Raw genomic sequence first — 24,455 nt, 5'->3', positions numbered from 1 at the left:
TTGCTCCGATTTGCTAACTGCAAACGTGATGACAGACACACAGACACGTCCAGTGTAATACTTCTCCGTGACAAGGCCGTTTAAATATTATATTTTATTCAGAAATTATTTATATAAGGCTGTTCCTTTGAAAATGAAAATAACTTTATTTAAAGGGATAATAAAGTAGAAAAACAACTTATTTTTAATTTATTTTAAACATTCAAAACAACTCTTTTCTTCTCTATTTCGTTATCCCTTTAAACCATTTGGGAGGTTAGTTTGTTTTTCGTGATGTTTTTACAGACGTATAGAAATTCTTTATTGAAATGTCTGACTCGCTATTAAAAACAATGTTTCTACAACCGAGTTGAAGAAGATATTGCATGCCCAAGTAGACTTAACGCGTTTTCACCAAAAAAAAAATAACTCTTAAATAAAAAGAAGCTGAGAGAGAGAGAGAAAGAGTAAAGTATAAAAGGCTAAAATCGTTAGCGCAGCACGACCTGTCCGTTTATTTTCCCACGAGAAAGTTTTCTTTTAACTTTTTGAATTTTTATGGGCGATAATTAAAAAGTACAAGCGTACCTACAACTTGGCATATCTATACAACACTATAGCCATTTAGTTCCCGTGTCATTATAAGTAACATAGCAACCATAAATGAGTGTCTTTACGTACTATCCATGAGTATGACCTACCTATACTTCGTAATGCTATAGTGACTTACTAAGAGCTAAAATTGGAATCCTTTGACTGAAGCTGTTTCTTATTTGCATACATATCATACTTTTTATAACTTTTTCATACGTACACAGTCACATATAACGTTTATCTGGTATGTCTCACGAATGAGGACACGTCGTCTGACAGTTCAATGATGCCTTTTTCAGACTAACAGCAATTTATAACGGCAGCTGTTAGTGGGGGGGGGGAATGACATTGCCTCGCAACGCGTGAACCTGTATATTTTAATTTTTTGTTCATTGATATTCCGGTCGGCTATAAAATTATCCAATCATATTCGAAAAGCACATTTCTAATGAACTGATAGTGGAAGCGTCAGTTCAGGGTGTTTGGTTAGCAATTCTGCAGTACATTTGTAGAAAGGTTTGACAAGCGTAATTTCGCTGCACCGATTCATGCTGTTTGCAATAGCGAAATTACTGATTCGTGAATGCCGGATTCGTGTGTATATGATGGGAAATTCAAATAGGGTGGAGTAGGGACGATGTAATCACTTAAACTATTATTTTAAGGTTTAAAACATTTGTAGGAATATCAAAAAAGTGGATATTCAAATTCTCCGTATCTAAATATATATAATAAACTTCCCATCTCCAAGACTTCACATTCAACTTGTTAATAACCGTAAGATCTTAAAATATCTCAACAGTGAATTAGTCAAACGATAATTTTATGAAAAGACCTTATTAAATGGTTCTTTCTTCTTCAATTATAAACACAACTATATGGAAATGTATGGCAATTGCGGTTGGAGATTACTTAATCAAATGGTTATGAATAGCTTGCGGGAAAATCGCGGTGTAATATAATAGAACCGTTTTGTGAGGTTTCCTTTTGCAAGTTTCGAATCCCCAAAGCGGCATTTTGCTCTTAGTTTTAGCATAAGTTTATAAGATATGTTCCATAAGTATGAACACCACCTATACTTCGTAATGCTAGAGACTTACAGCTCGAGCTAGTTCGAGAACCCTATTTCGTCTGTACAGCGCCTCACCAGGCGTCGCTTTACCCTGAATCTATGACCTACGACACTTCATGACAAGCTCTCCGTAACCAGTGACAAACTTATGGATGAACATACCTTATGAACTTATGGTTTAAGCTTGAAACTCATTTGGTCAATGGAAAGCTGTGAAAATCTCGGTGGAGAACACAAGGGTAGAGAAAGAAGGTCCGAATGAAAAGAGTATGAAAGGAGGAAGAGGCGAATCGGATAGGCGTGAAAATGCCGATTCGATTGGAGTCGACACGCCGTGTTCAAAAGAACCACCGAGGGAAGGAATAGAGTGGGGGGAGGGGGTTGGTGAACGCCCCCTCAAAAAATAGAATGTCTCATCCGCTATGATCGAAAAGAGGATGGAAGAGGCAGAGGGATCCGAGTAAAGAACGGGATCAGGGATTCTATAGGAGTGATGGGGGTCTCGTTTCTCACCGCCAGAGTCTACCACGGATAACGTTGTAGGTGCGTTCCGTCTATGGCCCTAGATTCGATTTGCGCCTTGGGTAAGTTACGGTAAAGATTCAGGATGGTATTTCGGAGAGAGATGAAAAAGATCGAAACTCGGCTTTGACAAAGTGCGTGCCGCACCCCAACGACGTATGCCCTCCCACAGCCTGTCAACGCTTCATTAGGCTGTTTTGAATATGACAAAAAGTCATCGTTGAGAGAGTGAGTGAATGCTTTTCAACATACAACCCCCAAACCGATGATGATAAGGTCCCACTCCCGCTGCATGCTGCATGCATGGGGATTATTTGGTGATGGAGTTTTAAAATGATCAGAAGGAAGTATGTCGCCATTGATGCTTTTAAAGTATTGTTTGTTACGCAATTATACGTGTGTAGGCAGAAATTGCGAGAACAGTTTGACCAAATGGGTAATGAAGTAGCTTTTTGCCACAATGAATAAACATACGTTTTTGGCCATTAAGTAAAAACCTGTCATATAAACTAACTGCAAAAACTATTTTTGCATAGAAAAAAACTCTTGAACCAATTGTATGTGTTAAAAACAATTTGATGAGAGGCTCGAATATAATTTAACACGTGTATAATTATGCCGTATAGGCGCGTGTCCCATCAACACCGCTTAAAACGTTCTAATAAACGTCTTTGGTGTCAACGACTTAACCATATAGCGTTTACGCGCAAATGAGATCCAATTAACAAAAGTTAACCTTTCCCGTACACCAAATTAACAAGTACACCGAGCTACCTCGTTAGTACCGTTATACCATCGTAATTAAGCCCAAAACACGACAATAAAATTAAAGAAGAAATAAAAGTATATATTTTTCTGGGTTTTGTACCGCTTGTTCCTCACCTTGTTTGCGGATAAACTAGAACCCGCCCCTTTTGCTTTAAGCTTTAATTTCACTAATTACAAACGCCTCCTCGTAATAATTACGATTAATAGTCTCTAATATAAATTCCCCCCCCCCACCCCTTTATCCGTATTATCAACTTAGATGAAAAATGAATTTCCCTTCTGGCCAAGCGTGTACTGTTTCGTTAAAAACTAATTTCTCCATTAAATTTTTAGGATGAATATATGACTCGTCCGTAACAACCAACCTCTCCCTTTCCCGCGCTTTTATTCTCCCTACCTTTACTTATTTTTTTACATGGCCCCCTTAAAAATTCCCTCCTTCTATGAATAATATTTTTTGCGCCCGAATAATATAAAATTGGAGAGAAAAAAAATTTGAACAAGTTGGTCGGTCAGACGTTTAAACATGGTTTCACAAAGCGTAAAACTAACGCGTAACGGATCGTCTCTCATTGCGGTAATAGCTTGTCTCGTATCAGTTCAATTCTATGACATCTCCATTTTTTGCAAGACTTTGGAAGTACAGAGTTCTTCTAAAACCCAAGTTGCGAAAGTAAACGTTTAGTCATTTCTGCAAAAGAGTGAGTGGGAAAAACCTAGCGAAACGTATTGATGAAATAAAATGCAAGAATAGCGTAGGGGGCCACGGACCCCAAACTGGGTCTAAAGTTGAAAAGGCAATATTTTAGCTACAATAATAATGTAATAGTCCATAATTTTTCACGTCGTTGGTGAAAGTGCGTGAACGTCTTCAGAGGGCCCAGACAAAGAAACTGATGGAAATTATATATATAAATAGCTCTTGAGACTTTTGGTTTGCCCCCAAATTGAAAACCATTTTTCCCATGGGAAATATGATTGCAAACCATTATCGCTAGAGTGGTGGATGATTGTGTTATCGGTCTTGTCTTTTGATCTCAAGAGAGAGTGTATGATCCAGTCAAATAAGCAAGCAATACTGACCCACGTCAATACGAATGGGAATAAAACAAAAATCAGGCCGTCTATCTCCGATACTACTACGACTACTACATCAATCTGACACAAATCCCTAAAACAAAACCCTTTTCACCTCCAAAAATTTCGATTTCTCGAATGTCCAAAAAAGACCTATAAGCTATACAGAGGGTGGTTTTGTAGGAGCACCAAAAAAGAGGCGAGGCTACATTGTGTAGTACCGGCGTTTCGTATAGCTGCCACGGCACCTAACGCTAAGGTATAACAACCAAAAACCCCCTTTCGACAAGAGAGAATACAGAGAGATGGGGAGGGGAGAAAGCAAGCTGACTTTCAATCCCACCTTTTCAAAAACGCCACCAAGCAAAGAGAGAGAGAGAGGAGAGAGGAAAAGAGCTCGAGCGCTGCCAGACATTCGGTTCTCAGTCGCGATAGAGGAACGAACGTACGCGTACGGAGTACAGCAACGGACTAGAAGAGAGAGCCTTGTACTATAACCCCTCTTTTCAGAATCCAGATAAGCTAAAATCCGGCGCGCATTTTCACTCGACCTCATCGAGCTGTTGAAGCAAAATATTGCTAGAAACGGCGGCGTTGTAGCCACGAGGCTAAAAACACGCGTTCGATTCACCACCGGAAAAGCCTAGCGCCGGGGCTTTCCAATCCTGATGCTGCGTTTCAATTATTTTCAAATATTATTATTCATAACTTAAGTGGTAAAAATGCTGGAATAATGAAGTGCCTTGTGAAGTTTTAAACTCAGAAAAAATATGGATACGATTAAATTTACGCCGATTTGTTGATAAAGACAGAATTTATTAAGTTATCAAATCATGTTTACCTACGCGGGACCCCCGCATTATACGCCCCCCGCAACGTACATCGGAACTTCTATGGGACCAGGGATTGGACCCATGGGTCCTTTACCGGTGGGACCCGTTGTGAGTCAACCGCAAGTGATAGGAATGCCTACGAGTCCACACAGCAAACGTAGGAGGTTTATGTAAGTGTCAATTATACACTATTCGATACTTATTAATATAAATTAACGAAAATTAACCAAAAATTAAGGTTTTTCAAGTCGTTTCGCGTTTAGATAATACGCGTGACGCAATAATCACGTGACGAAATAATCACGGTGCGGCATTGATAATAATAAATATACGGTGTTATCTTTGTAAAAGATTATTTCATTCGATTCGATAAGATCAAGTACAAATTAATTACCAAAGAACTGTTTAATTTCACCATTTTTTGAGCACCTTAATTGTAAATGACTGTAATCTGTAGCCTCCGTTAAGCGCCAAGCGGTGTAAACAGTTTTACAGGCGTCGGTTAAGATGGGGAGCTAGTGAAGATGAATTTTTAACGGATAATAAACATGAATTTAAATACACTATTAGTTTCAATAAATGGAATAATTCAAATTTCCGTAAGCTTTCCATCCATCCAGACAACGCGGCGTGTTTTTAAGTAGTAATCGAATTCCTACAATGCACCGACAAACTCTACATCGTCCGAATGCAATATCTATAGGAATTCTACACTGTATCCACCCACCACCGCCGCAGTAGACAGACACGATAAAATATATTCTAGGTTTACACTGTTACCGCCGCGTAGTTTTTTGGAGAACCCTGTATGGCATGGCCAGGGAAATCCTTACTCTTGTTAAGCCTAGTCAAAAAACAAAAAGCTCTCGGTAAAACAAGCTTCCCCAATCCCCTCTCGGATTCTCCCCGTATTCTTTAGGCTGGGCAAAATCCCTCTATAACGTCGTTAAAGATTCATATATTCCGCAGTACAAAAATAAAAAAAATAAAAACTCGCGGAACAAAAAACATATATATACCCTTAGAAATAAAGTTGGAAAATTGTATTACCAGAAAAATATTTTTCTCATGAAACGAACTAGAAAAAAAGAATACAACTAAAAAATTTATGTATATAAAAGAAAAATATATATAAGGTAAAATTACACTATGGTCTAAAGCAGATAAGTCCAAAGTTATTATACAATTCCTCCGTATCAGAAAGAATGATTATGAAAAGTTAGAGTCATATTGAAGAATAGACCAAAAAAAGAAAAAAAAAGTTTTTATTGTTTTTACGAGACAGGCGAGATTAGAGGGATTTTTGATTATTTATGCAGAAATGTTTCTAATTTAACATCTAGAATGCGTGTGATTTTAATTCATAATAAGGGTAACCAAAGTCGGGGATAAGTAATTATATTTGTGACTTGAGATTTAAACTGGGTTCTAATATCATCAGAGATATTTTTGAGATTTACGTTAGAAATTTCATAAAACATTGTCACAAGGATTTTTGAGATTTATCGCGTTTAATTTTTAACGTAGACGGGTATAATGCGCGTGTGATTTATTGGGGAAATTTCTAACATTCTAATATTTGAGATTTATGCGAATATTTTTCTCATATTACATTCGCGTATAGGAAATCTAAGCTTTTCTTATATTGTCACAGAGGTTTTTATTTTAAAATAAATTAATGGAGAAATTTGATACATTCTTTATTTTATACGCTCTTTTGATTAAAAAAAGATTAAAAATATAGTTCAGTGCATCCCTTCAAAGTTAAGAAACAGATGAGGAAATGTCTCTAGACCCCCTATATTATTTTGAGATTTTTTAAAATAAATATATTTTTTTTTTTTTTTCAAAATTTTACAATTTCTCTAGATTCTTTTTTTTTTTTCATACTGCCAATGTTTTCGGTTTAATTCATTTCGGTGGCGTTTATGTACGTTTCTTTTCTTTACTTTTTTCCCCTCTCTGGGTATCCGTAATTTTACTGGCGAAGCAAAAACAGTGAAAACACGCCCATTTTTTCTCCTTTTTCTTTCCATATGCAGAATCCTGAAGCCCATTACTTTTATTCCCATAACAGAGTATTAAATATTCTATACTCGAGGAATACGTCGTTGGGTTACCCCGGCCCCGCGTAAAAAGAAAAAAATAAAATAAAAGGGGAAGAAAAAGCTATTTCTTCAAATTCGAGATGCGGGGGCCGTTTCTGTTCTATAGTTCCCGCCCCCGCTTAGGCCCTTGGCCGGACATCGCGTGCAAGGAGGATTTACCCGTGGAGACGTAATAAGGACCCATTTTTATTTTTCATTCTAAGACCCGCCTTAGGACCCCCCTGGCCTTAGTTTGTTGAAAGTGGGAAATTAGGGGTTCAAAAACTGGCGGGTGGGTGGGCGGTCGGCCTTGCGAAACTATAATTTGATTCGATACGCTATTGTAATTTATATAAATATTGGAATATTATGTAATGGAAAATTGCCTTAGCTAACGCGATTTTATCGCCATATATATATATGCCTTAACCAGCATTTTTTCCTGATGTTGCTTATAACTTGTATCTATACAGACATTTATTTATTCCAACTTCAGTAATTTTAACTCGTTTATTTCAACTTCCCGATTTATTGTTGTCAAATTAAAATAAACTTTATTTTCTATTCATTCTAGAGAGCAATTTGATTTTTTGTGGTAATTTTGATTTGATAATCCGTGTTACACTCGGTTAGTGATTTGTATGGTTTTCAATAGTGCAGATGGCCGATACCGTAAATTAACCAACGATGCCGATATTGAAGCTTTCGTAGAACCGATTATTTAATCCAATGAAACTGATATCGAAAGATTTTCAACCGATTTTTGACTGATTTATCGGTACAAATCAATAAATTAGCCACGAACCAATATATCACTAGTTATTTTTCAATGATATTTGCATTTAGAGTATTCTTGAATTTTTCTAATTTACTCTTATAGAGCTTTACCATTATAGTTTCTATGGTTTATTATAATATTTTCAGTTAAAGCCAAGCATTTTTAATTTTTTATGACATTTTTCATTAAAGGCGGCTTTTTGATTTTAAATGAGATTTTCCATTTAATCTTGGAAGGATCAAAAATCCCGTAGTAAAACCTTCTTTTCAACGTTAATTTAGAAGTCTTCTATGTTTACAACTGACTAAACCCAATATTTTGATAATAGATGTGAACTCAAATATACCAAAACAAAAGAACCAATTTCTTCTCCAGTACAAAATCCTCCGTACCAACAGGAGGTAAAAAAAAAACTTTAGTAGGAAGTATACATACATACATAGACTATACTATTCTACCAACATAGTTGCGTGTATTACAATGTATTTGGTCAGAACCCGAAGGTAGTACTAAGGGGGCCTTGGTCAGCCAACTTAGAATATAACCTTCTTCCTCCCCCACTTTTCCCCATAAGTAAACCCCCAATTCCAATGTGCCATTATAAAAGCGACCTGAAAGAGAAGGAGGGCTTACAGTACTAGGCCAAGTACGAAACGCACGAATCCAAAGCATTCAAAAACCCAATTTCAATCCGCACTTTGTTTTGTAAATAAAAACACATTGTAAATTTGCGAGGCAAGCAATCGTATCTGAGTATGGATAATTTTTGACCTCGTGAGGATGTTTGAGAATAATCGGCGATTGTTGACGCGATATCAAATGATTTGAAGTTTCCAAAATTTAAGTATAATCAAACATAAATTTGTTGTAAACTCATTTAGTGTAAATTTGTGCAGTTGTGGGGGTTAATAGGTGCAATTTTTAGACGTAAATTGCTTTGGCGTAAACAGATGAGTGTGCAGAAAAGTGTTGCCAGTCATTTGTGAGTGCAATTCCAACCACAGACTGAAATTTTCAACCTTGTAGTTCTGTTCGATTCGGATCATTCAGTTACAAACCTTGGATGCTCTCGCAATTTATTGGCAACCCTGAAGGGCACGCGGTCAAAGTTAAGAAACGGTGGAGAAAATTTCACTAGTCCCTTTAGTGCAAATTATCTATTGAATCTGCAATTCCAATTTATCCGTTTGAAAATTAACGAAGTTGAAAGGGAAAGTGAATGTTATTAAAAAAATAAATTCGTCTAGAGATTAAACTAAATTGTATAGTATAGTTTCTGAATTAATCAACTTTACGTTGGCGGTAGAACAAGGGACGATATTATGTATAGATTATAGCGGGCGCGCGTTTTAGATCTACGAGAGAGAGCGCGAAGCGTAGAGTAGCTCTAGAATCGATAAGTATAAGGAAGTCTAGTATAAGACACGTGTATTGAGGAGAAAGGGGGAGACAGAGGCGGCCAAAGCCTAACTTATAGGTAAGGTACGTCGGTCGGTCGGAGGCGGGCCAAGGCTTAGGGTAAAGTAGGGCCAGTGGTGGTGATGGGGGGGGGGGGGTTCGGCTGCAACCAAGTATTGTACGGTTAACACGAGGGACCCTACGTACCACCGGATCAATAAACAGCGGGGAAAGTCCAGCGCCCCTCGCCAGCCAGCGAGCTTCTCCTCGCATGCATGGCTTATGAGCCGACCGAATTCCAACGCTGACTTTTTTTCGCTGACTATGGAAAGATTATAATAGTGCCCACCCCTCCTTCCAACTTCGACGACCATTTTTTGCCAACCCCTCTTCCACTCTTCCTCTCTTTAACCACCCTTTCTATTACGTACAATACACTCCCCGGTATTACAAAAGGTACGTCGTCAGTTTTCAAAGCCAAAATGTACTATCTCTTACGGTTATGGCATCTAAAGGAGTAGTCTCACTGGTCTCGTGAAACAGTGCAGAGCAGAGTCGCCGTCGATATGGATGGTATGAACTTGAAGGGGAGAGGGATACTATAACGTTGCCTACCTACCCCCATTTACGGCACGGAAGTCCTCCAAGCATCCTCAGCGTTTCGGGAGCGTCGTACGGTACAGAAACGTCGAGGACTCCCCCCGTGTCTTAAAAATAGAAGCTAGTTATACAAATGCGATGGCGTTACGCTGGCATAAATTAAGTGGGATGTTCTTTGGACGAGTGTGTCTTTGCCTTTAAATGATATAAAGATACGTGGTTTATGGCTCTTTTATAAAAAAAGAACCGCTTGGTCGAGAACTTTTATTCGTCGTTTTAATCTAGGTTCGCTATCAAAATCATTTTCGGTTTTTTTATTTTATACCTTTTTTTTGTGTGTGCGGTCCAAGCGTCCTTTTATGTTCGGCATGGGCTAAATTATGGCTGTTATGAATAGTCTATAGCTCTTCCCGCGACAATTTTACATTCTTTCTATAGGCCTATATTAAGCTATCTATTATCTATGCTCTTTTTGACTCGGTTCTATCAATAGACATTTTTGAAAGAAAAACCAGAACGGAACAGTGAGCACTCAGTCTGTATGACATTAGATATAGAGTATAATAATGACGCGTTGTAGGCATATAATATGTATAAATTACGATAAAATGGGTTTCAAGGATGAATTTCACTTTTGATAAAAAACGTCATTTTTTTTCTCAACTAAATCGAGGATTTCAACACGTAGACAGATAGCCGCGGATTAACCGGCGAAATTACTCGATTTCGCAGTTTTACGAAATTCTTACACCTTTATCGTTTTATCGTGTTTTTTCGCAACTGGTATCGTATTTTACCGATTGAATCGTATGAAATGAGGAATTGACATTCTGATACCCTATCTGTAACTATAGCTTATAAGGAAAAATATCTTTACCGAGGCTTAGCTCCGAACTCGCGAACGCCGAATAGCACCTTTAGTAAGCACTACCTATTGTCAAGCTTATAACGTTGGACTTGCATGCATTGCCAACCAACAGTAATTGACAGTAATTGTTGAGTAGGTAGGTTATTAGCGAAATTTCTTCTAAAGGCAGATTGAGGTATTTAAGCGGGAATAAGCCGCTTTTTCAATAACATAATTTAAAGTGAGTAATAACATTGGGTAATGAGAGTCCATATTCCGAACAATAAAACAAGAGATGTATGAAGGGGAAAGCGGCGACTCTTCTGGACCACGCCTCGGTTAAAGTGGCAACGCCAATGACCAAATAAGGCGGATCGCGCGCTCGCGGGGTCCGTCACGCCGCTAAGATCGACCCCTGCAGCTCCAAATGATTGTTTAATAATCTACCTCGTGAGAACGAGACGCCGCCAACCTTTACAAGCGCAATTTAAAGGCGCGCTATCTAGTCTCTCCTAATTGGTCAAAATTATGGCTGGAATTTCACTAAACTTTATACTGAAGTTTTTACGCGTGGATATCAATATGCCTCCGAATAGTGGCGTCTCGTTGAAAATGAAGGCGAGCTATCTAAATGGTCAAATTTATGCCTTAAACTTCGCTAAACACTGACGCGGAACAATAAGCGAAAATCGGTCAGCGTTACATACAGACAGTCAAAGTCGCGTCTTTCTTATAATAATAATAATTATTATTATGATTACATTGATTGCAAATTACAACCGCCGAAAACCGGTTTTAAATGTTTACTGTAAAATACCAAAAAATATGTCTATTTTAATGACATATTTTAGAACCGGTATCTTGAGAAATAAATGATAACACGCGCAACGCAATAACGTTATGTTAAACCGACATAATTACCCCTTTATTGGATGCCAAGATAATTTAAATCAGGAAATAATTAAAATTTAAGTATATTTAATGGAAAAATATTTAATTAAAACCGCATCGAAAAATTACCCATTTTCGCGACATACCCAGATGACGAAAATTACCATAAACATATATACATTTTTTTTTAGGGAAACTCGATTAAAAAAAAAGAAAACACAGTTAAATTGTTCGGAAAGACTCACTTTAGTTATAAAAACACGCGTTTGTAGAAATTACCATAAAATTTCAATTGCGTAAGAAAATCCGTACATGTTGTTTTATGCCTAATAAAAGGTGGTTACGCCCCAGAAGATCTTTTTGTAAAGTAGTAGTAATGTAAAGAAACTGAAAGGGGCAAAATTGAATATAAATTATAGTGTGTGTATTAGATTATCTGCTCGGCGAGACATCACAGCTACGTATTTGCATATCTATATACCAACGGATGATGCAAAACCTTATCTTTTTAGGCGGATTTACCAAGAATATACTCATTTCTAACAAAAAAGGCAGGGGTTTCTTTAAAATAAAGGACGGAGCAATTTTGTAATCGTGACGTAAATTTATTTCAAAGTTCACTTTCCGTGACACGTGACTTTAAAGGGGCCGAGAAACGTTTTATTTTGTGCCGCCGGATAATTTTTTGAATGTTAGTGTATGTATATTTTAGGGAAAGGTGAATTGGCATGACCAATTTTCAATATTCAGCGATAACATACTGAATTCATGAGTTTTTAGGGTTGCGTGGTTTGCCGGTTTAAAAGCGCTGATATTACACGATGAAAATTTATACGTACTTAAGTTTAAGTTAGATATTTTGTATAAATATGAAGCTAAAATTGCATGGGCTACAATATTTATCTTATCGATTCAGAAGAGCGTATAAAAAACGAAAATTTTAAATTGAACCATATTACTATCTATCTACAATATTAATGAATATACGAGTGATTAAGATTTCTTACAGGAACATAATTATAAAAATAATATTCCAAAATGTTGGACAGAAGTCAGAATACTAACGGACACATTAATACGAATCCAATTCACGAATCGAGCTACCAAGATTAATTAAACTTAAAATAAATCCTGAATGTTAATTAACGCAAACCCACGCGTAAAAATTTCGCAAAACTTAAAAGTTAATTAAACTTAACTAATGTATTAAGTTCGGAATATATTGCAGCCCACGCTTATAAACGTAATAACAACCCCGAAACGCATTAGATAAACTTGGCAGAATTCCCCTAAATTCCGTCAACTTCGCTCCGTTTCTCTGGAGAAATTTCTGTCCTCCGTCGCACGGTTACTTGTACCAGGGAGAAAGGAGGTAAGAGATGGAGTAGAATTGATGATTGGTCATAAGCGGTACTGAAATTCTCCCAGAGTACCTCGCGCACACTTCGGTAGGCGATTGTTAAGCGCTATGCGCCTTTGTATTTGCATAAGAACTAGCTTCAATTTTTAAGATAGAGGGGGCGTTCTCGACGATTCCGTACTGTACGACACTAGCAAAACGCTGAGGATGCTGGGAGGACTTCGGTGCCGTTCCGTTCCGTAGGGGGGAGTACAGAGGCAACGTTATAGATATGGGGTTACCACTCCATCCCTTTCTCCTTCAACCTCATATAGGACCGAGATTCTATACCACCACTGGCATCGAAATATAAATTAGTTTCTGAAGAGAAGGTTGGTTGTACGGGAGGAAGGGGGGAGGGGATGTCCCTCTATCTCCGATAAACTCTGGCTGACCCTCTGTTCACGCGAAAGAATCATTCCTCAATATGACAATTTTAATCTTACATTTTGCTCTATCAAAAGAAAATGTAAGAAGAAAGAAAAAAGAAACCATTACGAGTTATTCCATTATACGTCTATATTGAAGAGATTTATACTCGGCACACATTTACAATTTAGACATTGTAAAAATTCCCGGCAAATATACCAAATTTGTTTAAAACTTTGGGTAACATTTGACCTACTTTCATATCATAAATGCATAGTGCCTTGCCTATACTGAAACTTAAGTTTAATTGTCCGTAAAGGGCTTATGAAAATTTTATGAAGTTTCTTTTTGTAGCTGCAATGGTATTTGCGTGTATAGACGATTAAATGAAAGTGGTCTAAACCTCGTGAAAAGCAAAACCAATATGCTTTTCCGTGTCTACTATGAAACGAATTTCCGTCTGCAGGCGAATAAGAGACATACAGGGTGTTTATGAAAGGACCGTAAGAAATTAAGGGGGGTGGGGTGCTTTCAAGTTTAGACTGGACCCTAAGCTTAATATTGTTAAACTAGTTTTCCATTACATAAATTGTAACTTAGTCATATAATATAGTGCAAGTCGAGAGTCAGTACCCACCCACCTATAGCGAACCACCACCAATGGCGGATGTAATATTTGTTCAAATCACTTATCAGTATTGAATTTACCCGCACCTGGATTCAATAACTAATGTATCTCCTCTCCGTGCACCATCTAAATTCCACCACCCTCTCTTTCGAAGGAAGAATCAATGCCTCTTTAGTTTAAAATTGACAAGAAATTCTACCTAGTAGCTCGAAGGGGGAAACTTTTTAAACAGACTTGTAGTTGACTATATATACATTCTCGAAGACGAGTTGAAATTGCCAGTTCTAAGTTGAGAATGATGGGGATGAATATTACTGGTGGAGGATGGTTGGAGGGTCTTCGGGGAGAACAGAGGGGATATTTTAGCAAAAAAAAAAAAAAAAAAACACAAAAGGTCAGTATTTGATGGAGAGCCATTCAACCTCTCTCCACAGTAGTTACGTACGGTTAACTCCGAGAACGTAAATACGTATACATTCGCCAGACAAGAGTTTGCCCGCTTATACACGAAACAAGATGATGAAAGGTTTAATAGTTAAAGTTTCACCCCTTACACTGACTGTCTGACTGGCTTGAACCCTTAACCAACCACCCTACGATGCGATTTGAGGAAAAAAAACTGATTTTCTACTTAAATTGATGCACCGGCCTAAAATGTTTTGTAGTAATTTTTTTTTATTTAGGAAGCCACCAGTTAAGAATTACACTGTCGTGTCTGATACCAAATAAGACGATAAATAAACATGCATAGCCGCTTTATAATAATATCAGGATTGTTTCTGAAAAGGTACCATCGCTCTATCGCTGCGCGCCATTAGAGGTATGGTAGAGAATCATTAGCCTACCCTGTTTACAACAAGCTGGCAATAATATTAGACCGTGGGTGTTTGGTTGGGTTACCATTACAATAATAACAGTGTCTCTCACTTCTTTTAAAAGCCTGCCGGTTTTGAAACAAAAGTTGGTTCCCAACTGTCGGAAACTCTCGACGGTCTAGTGATAACGCCGCGCGATCTATCACGTTATAGTAGCGTTGCCTGTAATTCTGTTTTGGGATGGAACTAAGCGGTTCCCGGGGCCTCTTCTTGACTGGCTGCGGTTCTCGCGGGACTCGAAAAAATATTTTTCACGCGCGGAGGGTCACCTCTTGACCCCCGAGAAAGAAGTCGTGACGAAGTTTTTCTCCCCAAAGTTATATACCTATCTGAAACTGGGAGAGTGGCCCACCTCGTCCCCTACACCCTCCCCTCCCCTCCCCCTTGACTTCTCCTAAAAAACGAACACACTACCGAAGTTTGGATAAATAAATAAAGAAGTTTTGATACCAAGAAAAAAATTAAAATTAGAAAAAAAAAAATTTAATAAATTATTTTCGACAAGGCCTATCCAGACTAGACTGGTGACGTCGGTGAAGTCACTTTGTTCGTATTATTAGACTATTTACTACTGGTTACTTTTAGCATAATTAAATCAATTTAAGTAAATCAATTAAATGGTACCAGTTATATCATAAATCGATTTTCGGAAATATGTAAATAAAAACTGGTTGTATAGCTTCAAATTTTTATTTGACCTTTAGTCAAAGGGTTCTCAGCAAAAGCTTGTCTCGTGAAAACACGCGTGATAGGCGAATCCACACAATCTTTGGCTTTCAACAAACTTGTTGAATTCTAACCGAAATGTCACGATGTCCACGCGTTCTCAATTAGCGTACAGAAAATGAAGCTAAAGACAATATTATTATTATTCAGTTCAGAAGAGTTCTCCGAAACAATAGTCTAGCTTCGTTTACAGCTGAGTTTGGGTTCTGAATCACTTCGTAAATAGGTTAGAAGGAGATCGGTTCGAAGCATATTTTTTTCTTGGCATGATCGAAACTTCTAAATTACTTAGTCCAAGACCCGTATATACCTAGTCGATTACGGGGAAAACTTTTTTATATAAAAGAAAATGTTACGCTTCATAATAGCAGGCGCGGTTTTACTTCTCCTCGGCGATACTGTATAGTATAGTGTAGTGTATAAGTTGGCCATTCTTCGTAGCCACTGTTAAGCCACAGCTTTAAGCTTTTTCTATTATATCTATTATATAAGAAGAAAATGTCTGCTATGCCATGCATTTCTCGGCAGCCCAAACGGGTTGAGTGACCCGCCAATTTTCCTACTCCCAAAAAATTTAGACGGAAAGGAAAAAAGGAAAAAAAATAATAAAACAGCTAAGTTTTGATACTCTTTTAAAGTGTTTTTCTTGATATGATAACGTATGTTGCAATATAAGGGATTTCCAAGTGGTTTTAAATTAGTAGGTTGCCTTCTCTCGAATCGAAAAAAATGTTGCTCTTCGTTTTGGATGACTCGTCTTCAGTAGGACTATTTCGAAATACTACTATAGGCCGCCTAGTATTAGAGTTAAATTATGCAAACTGAAAATAAATAGTCCTTTTTGATATTTTGTACCCACAAAGTCTAAAATTATTGGATCCACGTTCGAAGTCAAAGTTACCTTTAAAAGGGATTCTGAAGTATTATGATTAAAAATGTTTAGTTGGTACACATTCGTAGGAGCGTGTCTAAACTTTATTTAATTTGCAGATATTGAAATTCATAGTGTCATCCGCCCTATTGTAAACAAATTGCAGAAATTCATAGTGTCATCTGCCCCTATTATAAACAAATAATAGAAATCCATAGTATTGTAAACAAATAATAGAAATCCATAGTATTGTAAACAAATAATAGAACTTAACAGAAAGTGTATTTGAATTACTTTCCAACACCTTACCCTAATTCTTAAATAGATCAAACGAGTAAGTTGCAATTTTAATATAAAAAAAGTTTCCCAACGCGGATCAAATTGGGATCTAGTCCACCAACCATTTCATTCAAAACAAGATTCACCACAAATTGTTCCGCATCATATTAACTTAATTTAAAAAAGTATTATAGCCTTCCTTATGTTTATAAGACCATAATTAAGTCATCCCCTGCAGTCAGTCAAGATAAAATGACGCACCAATAAACCTGAAATAATAATATTCTTCACTTCGCTAATATATCTGTTTCGCGTCGCCACTATATCTGTTAATTCTGGCCCAAATTCGACAAGGTGTCCGATCTAATTTTTCGATATATTCTATATATTTCTTTAGCAATAATTAGTACTGTTTTTGCCGTTTCAATTTCTTTACGGGTTTTTTTTAACTCTCCGAGTGACGATGATGTCACGGAGAGGTATTACACTGGACGTATCTGTGTGTCTGTCACCGCGTTCGCAATTGGCAAATCGGAGCAAATGTGTTCGCAGAAAGTAATTTTTGCCTTTCTTAAAACGATTTAACTAGAATTAAGGTAAATTAATGACGATTAAAATAATTAATAAAACCTCTTAATCGCGTCTCGACTGGGAGAGGTTGTTTTAGTTTCCCAACTTGTTTTTTTTTTGTATTGTACAGTACCAAATTTTTGTTCCACACGTAAAGGAGCTTGATTTTTTGGCTCATTCTCTATTTTTTTACTCGGCGCGTCGGACAAGGAAGGGAGCAAAATCGTGAGGACGCATTTAATAAACCGAGACCCAAAATTATACACTTCTTTTTCTACTTCACTGCAGCTCGTATAAATTAAAAAAAGAAATTTTTTCCCACTACATAAAAGAAGTAAAAAAAAACCCTATATATGACAGAAATATCGATGAATTATGACCGTCTTTACACCCTAATCTATAAGGGTTAATTGTTTTTTTTTATCCTATGAAATAACCACTTTTTCCGAGCTTTGCGGCTATTCATTAGGGCCTTAAGACAATTTAGTTTTATGCCTTTCGTGGTATGTACCAACAACGTCCGGGGTTAGATTTAAAGCATAGGTTGTACTTAACCTCCGTAGAAGCGAAGATTGCTAGTGTTTTTCGTGATTTGAAATTATTTCGCCATTACGTTCATTCAATTTCATTTAACGAAGAGAGTTAAAACTTCATGAACAAAATCCCAATTTAAGATGTGCTAATTAAGTTAAGGACTCCGTAGGATATAGAGAACCATTGTACTAAATGTGTATTTAAAGTGGAAAAACCCATGGCAGCGCGAGTTTTCCACATCTGGCTACTTCACAAACTTTGACAAACACTCTGTCGGTTAAGAGTTTTGAAATGAGGTCTGTCCCTCTTCGTCTAGTTGCTTGCGTAGAGAAATAAAACAAGTTAAATTTTTTGAGAGGACAAACACACCTAGGGCTTTACGCAACCAACTTCACTGTCGCGACAGACAATGAGGACTTATATCAGAAGTTCATAAGATACGCTCCATAAGTTTGTCACTAGTTACTAAGAGCTTGTCATGACGTGACTTAGGTGAAACGACATAGATTGTCGTAAAGCGACGCCTGCCTGGTGAGGCGCTGTCAAAGGCTTACTACAGACTAAATAGGAAGATTGACTGTAAACCGAGTTAAGTCAATTTTCGCTTGTCGTTCTCGAACTAGCTCTCAGTACGCCTCTAGCATTACAAAGTATAGGTAGTGTCATACTAATTTAAAATATCTTAAGAAGTTATATCAACATTCAGAAAAATGATATAAAAAGGAACGAATAATTAACCGGTCAAAAATATAGTGTTGACGTCACCATACAGTTAGTGCGGGAAAGCCAATAACATACTTTAATGTAAACGCCTCTGGAATAATAACTAGAGCCTTTTTTGACGTAGATGTATCTAACGTCTGCGCACATACCGTTTTCTGACGCGTATGTGTGTTGTCAGTAATTCATAAAGCCAATAGGAATCATTGCGCGTGTTCAATTTCTACGCGGGTTTTGGGTGTCATTATTCTGACGTCTTTGGAACTGTGATTTCATTGGATGGTAGCAACGCTAGGCCCTACGCACGCGCAACGAGATACGAGATGAATCTCATCAAAACGTAGTTTTAAGTGAGCCAATAAGATAATTTAAACTTTTATTTACGTGTTGGAGAGGGAGCTATGAGTCGGACTGAAGTAAATACTAACCGTTCTCCATTCCTACTTAAATCTATCGCTGGTCTTACGTAATGATTAGCCTATAGTTTTTCCACACAAAATTCTCCTAGATACTTTGAGTGAAAATGGAATGTAGCACAATGATTCCTATTAATCCGTATTCATTCTTGGTGTTGCGTATAGAAGCGAGTGAGAGTTGGTTGATCAGTCTAAAGTGCCATAATGTAAACGGGAGGAAGCCGCCAACGACGAGATTTGCGAGGGCGTACGTGTGTTTTTTTCCGTCTGCTATGTGTACTGTTGTCACGAGAGAATGTTTATTTTCACCACGAATGTTGTTGATTACCAACTATATTCGGTGGAAAGCGGCGCTAAAAATAACCTTAGCGAGATAAAACCATTCGAAATTCTAATATTTTTACGCCTTAAAGTCATTGAGTTATGGCTTATTCCGAAAATATATACATATTGTTGGCTAGTGGTTTAGTATATTTTTAACTATCGCATTTCATTTGATAACTAATGCACCGAATGGCACGAGTTTTTTCTTAAATTAAGATTTAATTATAATCTTTTTCCAAAAAGAAAGAAAACACCCCCCAACAGTTTGGTTGCTACTAGGCCCTACATACACCTTTTTTTTTTTTTCCTAAAATAAGGGATACCTATTTACTTCTTTCATACATTGAAGTACACATAACGACTTCTGAAGGGTTTTGCTTCATTACTTTTGATTTTCAGGGATTTAACAGCTCTTATTTTTGAGTGAGAAATTGTAAGCCATCACCCAAAAACCATCTGCTCAATACTTGACAAGTCTAATATGTATTTAAGGTGGAAACGTAGCTTAAGGGGAGACAATTTTTCGTCTTTTAATATTCATTGGTTCGTCGAATAAACTCACGCGCACTCTGTTGTACATACATATTTATTCTTAAATGGCCTTTGAACGTATGGATACGAGCAGGTATATGGTGATGTCAGAGAATCCTATTGTTTTCGAGGTGCCAAAGCAATTATTTTAGCGGCGGCAATTTATTCAACAAGAATTTATTTCATAATTCGGGTTAACAGCTAGCGTTGTGGCGTCAGAAAGGGTTGCTGAAATAGAAATAACACCATCATTCTTTCGAAATTAAAATGCTCCAAACAACCTTCGAAATAAATATTTAAATTATTCTCCAGTTACAACTATAGATAAAGAGAACCAACCGTAAAACGACGAAGGACGAGAATTATAATTCTACGTATTATAATATTAATACGCGTTGAGTTAGTTTGGGGCGCAGAATTCAAGGTTAATAAATATTAAATTTGTAAATGTATACGTGAATCATTTACTATTTCGCCTTACATCTGTTTTGTCCCACTAACTTACTGTAAGCCTTGGTATATTAGTGAGTGAAAATATTTTTAGGAATTAAACTTTATTAATGAGTTAATTCTATAGCTCATTAAAAACGTTAATAAAGTCCCATTTAAATCGTGTTTTAAAATTTAAAACAAGTCATTAACACGTATATTAATTGCTAGAATCATAATCGCGTACGATACGTGTCATACTTATGGAACATACCTTATAAACTTATGTTAGTATGTATAAATACAATAATTGTTTTTCAATAATTTCGAATATTAAAATCTATTTTTAGGTGAACCGTACTTTATGTTCTAAACTTTTCCATAAATGTTTAAAAAAATATTTGTAAAAAAAATTAGTATGATTTTATAGACTTTATCACTCAAAAATAAAAATCAACTTGAAAATGGAATGAAAAATAGTGGAAACTTCCCATAAATAATAAAAAAAACACCTTATCATAAATTGAAAACAAAATAGTTCAATTCACTGGGGATTATATTGAAGATTAGTTATCGTGAGAGGCAGGCATTAAATTATCGGAAGTTTGTCAAAACACTCCAGACAGACGAGACCTCAAGCGCGTACATAAAAATAGAGAATTAGTCATTTATAGTCGAGCCAGCCAGATTAAATACCCCAATTGTGAAAATAAATTAAAAGCATTAGAAACAATATTACAAAGCCATATAACTGTCCAATTTATCGACATAGTTAATCTCTAGACTGAGCCACGTCGTACAATATCGAATAAGATGGTGGCATCATAGCTATATTTAATTATTATTGGATCGTATAGACGGCCTTATTTTGACGAGACAAACGATTTAGAGGGGTGGGCCTCAATAATATTAGCACTCGTACATTAGATATAAGTTAATAGTTGTATTTGTACGATGGGAAAATTCCAATTTCGATTCCCCACGCGTATTAATTCTACCATTTGTAACATACCAATAAAAAGTATGACACTGGCAATATTTCAGAGTAAACCATGGTTTGTCGCTATTTTCAAAACTATTGTAGACGCAATTCCTACTGAGGCAAGCGAGGCTGCGTGTAAAAAAATTGGTTGTAGAAAGCGAACTTTATAGGGGCAAAATCTGAGCCAAGGGTTTGTTAATTAAAAGCTAATCTCTGATAATTTTTAGTATTAAGGTAATGGGAAGTGTCATACATATTGTAAGTATGTTACTTATCTTTCTAGAAGTTTATCCTAAGTGCCAAAGAGGCTACGCGTTAAAGAGGGATCACTTAAAAGGGAGGGTGAATTAAATTTAAAGATAGGATAAAAATCTAATTATTAGTTTGAAACCTTTGAAAAAATTAGCTGATGATTGCGTATTATTAGTTTTCAATTTACGTATTAACTTTGCGAGTTAAGCCACATGAAATACCGGTTAATAAAACTGTTCAGTTTCAAAGGAAGCCATTATAAATTCAAATGAAGAAATTTTAAATTCAAAATCAACAACAAAAAAAAGTGTTTTTGGTACCGCGCTGATGTTTTACCGTAAGTGGCCAGGGTAAAATTTTAACACGCGGAGTATATTTAGCCCTATTTGCCCAAGGCAAGACAAGAATGATTCTGTATCATTTTATCTTCTCTTTAAACGTTTTTAATTCTTTTCCCCTTTGGCAATTCACGTTTTTTCTGGTCGAAATCGGCGGCAAATATTCCGTCTTGGTTTTTCCGCCGCTCTACGCGTATCTATGCGCGCGCGAGCGCGGGCCTATTATAGGAGGAGCGCTCCAATTCCGGGATCATGGCCATCATCAAGAACCAAAGAACCGCCTTGCATTTTACCTTTCATTATATTTAATCCCACCACCACCACCTCATCTTCTTTCCCATCTTTTTAAGGAATGAAATGAATCTAAGATTCTAGAGCTACAGAGAGAGAGAGAGACAGAAAAAAAAACAGGGGCTATTATTTCTCTTCTAAATGGATTTTGATTTTCTCTTTTCTTTTTATATTACTCGATCTTCCTTTAATACACAGGGTGTTCCACAAAGGGTGCTAAAGACCAAAGTACAGTGGGTTCTATGGGAAATCCATTTTGAGTCGAAAATGTTCTATGATGTTTTAAAGAAATAATTTATGCTTACTAGTTACGATTAGAGTGTTTACAGATGATGTTATAAATTCGCCCCACATTTCTAGCTTTATCTCCAGTCCAAACTTATAGTAGGTCCGGAGTTAATCCCCGCCTCTAAAGTACAACCACCATCTCATTGGTTCTTGAAACTCACGTCGACGCGAATGACGAAAATTACTTGTATTTGTCCGACTGATGAGAGGCGAAATAGCCCGGTGGCCTCCTTTTACGTCCCCCCCCTTTGTATTTTGAAAGGGGACTGGGACTATGGCCCGCGAGAATACTTAGGCATCTTATACCTTCTCCCTTGTAAACTAGCTATCGCTTCTTGATACTACAAAGGTTCTATCACCCTTTTAGGAAACGAACACCCTGTATACATCTGGCTCTTTTGGAGCGTAAGATTATTTTCCTTTGCACTTTAATAAACCACATTTTGGTATGTATGTGCTGGGGACTGTTTGTTATATCCTGGCTGGCCGGTTACGCGTCGCGGTTATATTTTTTTAAGTTGTAGGATGTATAGCAGCAGCTATAACCCCTTAGGGTGCGGGGTAATTGAATTCCAAGTGGTTTGTTTTACAAACACGGACGCGGCTCTAAAATTTTATACTTGAAAACTTGGAAAAACTCTTTATCGAAACCTATAATTCAAGAATTATTAAAAGGCCCCCGAATTAGATGAAGACTAGTCGTAATATATCAGCAATTTTGGTGGGTTTTTTCCTGTGAAATTACCGTACCCTGGCACCAATATCTTAAGAATTTTTTACCACTATAAGGTCTATCAAAATTTAAGGCGGATGTTTTTATGGTAGATTTTGAGTCAAAAACGTTCTATGACAGCATTTTCAAGTGTTTTAGGGATTATTATCACCAGAAATAGATAGATTTCGTCTAATTGGAATTTTTAACAGCGGGCCATTTTTTGGGCCTTTACGCTTGTATTAAAGGGGAGGATGGCTCGAAACCGAGTTAACCGACACCCCTGATGACACGCGTAATATATTTTAGAAACCACCAGATATTAGTTGGGGTCTTATGGCCTATTAAAGCATTCCAAGTAGAAGAAATCTACGTATTACTGATACACTGCAACAAGCGGCAAACATATTTTTCCGCAAGCCTTTCAAACTACAAAAAAAAAACATTTCTTATTACGGGCACTCTTAAACCCTTGTTGTAGTGGGCACTGAAAACCCATTAAAAATGAAATCTGGCCGCGAAGAGAGGCAATGTTATTAAAACTGCGGGAATCCAGATTAAACTTCATCCCTGCCCATCCCAAGCATTAGACAGAAAAAGTTATTATATATATACAACACACATATAAAAAATCCCGCAAAATGTAGCGGCGGTTCAAGAGTATAAAACTCTTAAAAAACGCAGCTAGGCATAAGAGAGAGTGAGAGAGGAAAAGATAGCTCTTTTATTATGGTTTTACTCTCTTTTTACTAGGGAAGCTCGTAAAAAAGGGGGCTCGTTGGTGTGGCTAGCCCCTCGGGCCAAGCTTTTCCCGCAACGCTAACCCCCTATCTCCCCCTTCCCGCTTTCGGCCTCCCTCATAAAGGCATTTTATACGGGAAAAGATTTCTCCATCCTCATCTTCCTCCGCAACGCCTCTTCCCATCTTCTTCTCTTCTCCGGAGGAAATTTACAGCCTCCGAGACTCTTCTGGATAACCCAAGCTCTTCCTCTCTCTCTCTCTCTCTCTCTCTCTCTCCTCGGGCTCTTTTTGGCGGCGTTGCTCCCGCCGGTTTTCCCATGATTTGAAAGAAAGCCAATTCTAGTAGCTGCATGGGACTAGACCCCAGCCTCTGGCAATATAGAAGGCGTAATTCGGTTCAACTACAGCAATCTCGAACATGTTTCGAGCCAAAATATCGTAAATTCAAGTATGTACGAGATGATTCGAATCTTGCCATAGTCGCTTTCTTTCTTTTCAATTTAAGTGTTTTGAATTGGAAATTATCTACGATTATACTTAAAGACTTAATTTAAGTGTAAGAAGTTATGTTTTAAGTTCAATAGTCTGTTCAAACTATATTAGGTATTACTCAACATTCGAATACCTTTTGGTTCAAAAGTAACTACAAATCTCGGTCTTCTGGTGAACCCAGCCTTCCGCCGCTTTTGACATGAATAATGATGATGCGAAGCTATAGTCAATTAGTCATGAA

General features: G+C 37.1%; 1 protein-coding gene across 9 annotated transcripts in view; it reads left to right on the top strand.

The window, feature by feature from the left end:
* Positions 1-24,455, top strand: part of tgo (Aryl hydrocarbon receptor nuclear translocator homolog tgo) — a 56,613-nt gene that overhangs the window by 3,117 nt on the left and 29,041 nt on the right. The window contains exon 1 of one of the 9 annotated variants that reach the window (XM_089860105.1): positions 4,386-5,015. The exons of 3 other annotated variants lie outside the window; for them this stretch is intronic. In XM_089860105.1, the coding sequence (XP_089716231.1) occupies positions 4,846-5,015 (170 nt within the window). In that variant the 5' untranslated portion in view covers positions 4,386-4,845. Of the gene's footprint in view, positions 1-4,385; positions 5,016-24,455 lie in introns of those variants that run through there. 5 more of the 9 variants (XM_089860108.1, XM_089860103.1, XM_089860109.1 and 2 more) reach the window with 5 other exon arrangements.

Source organism: Phalangium opilio, unplaced genomic scaffold, assembly GCF_054372755.1.
Source record: "Phalangium opilio isolate 3A_F unplaced genomic scaffold, DU_Popi_V2 ptg000344l_1, whole genome shotgun sequence".
Taxonomy (NCBI): domain Eukaryota; kingdom Metazoa; phylum Arthropoda; class Arachnida; order Opiliones; family Phalangiidae; genus Phalangium; species Phalangium opilio.
Note: the sequence above shows the minus strand (reverse complement) of the source record. Positions and strands in the feature narration are given on the sequence as shown.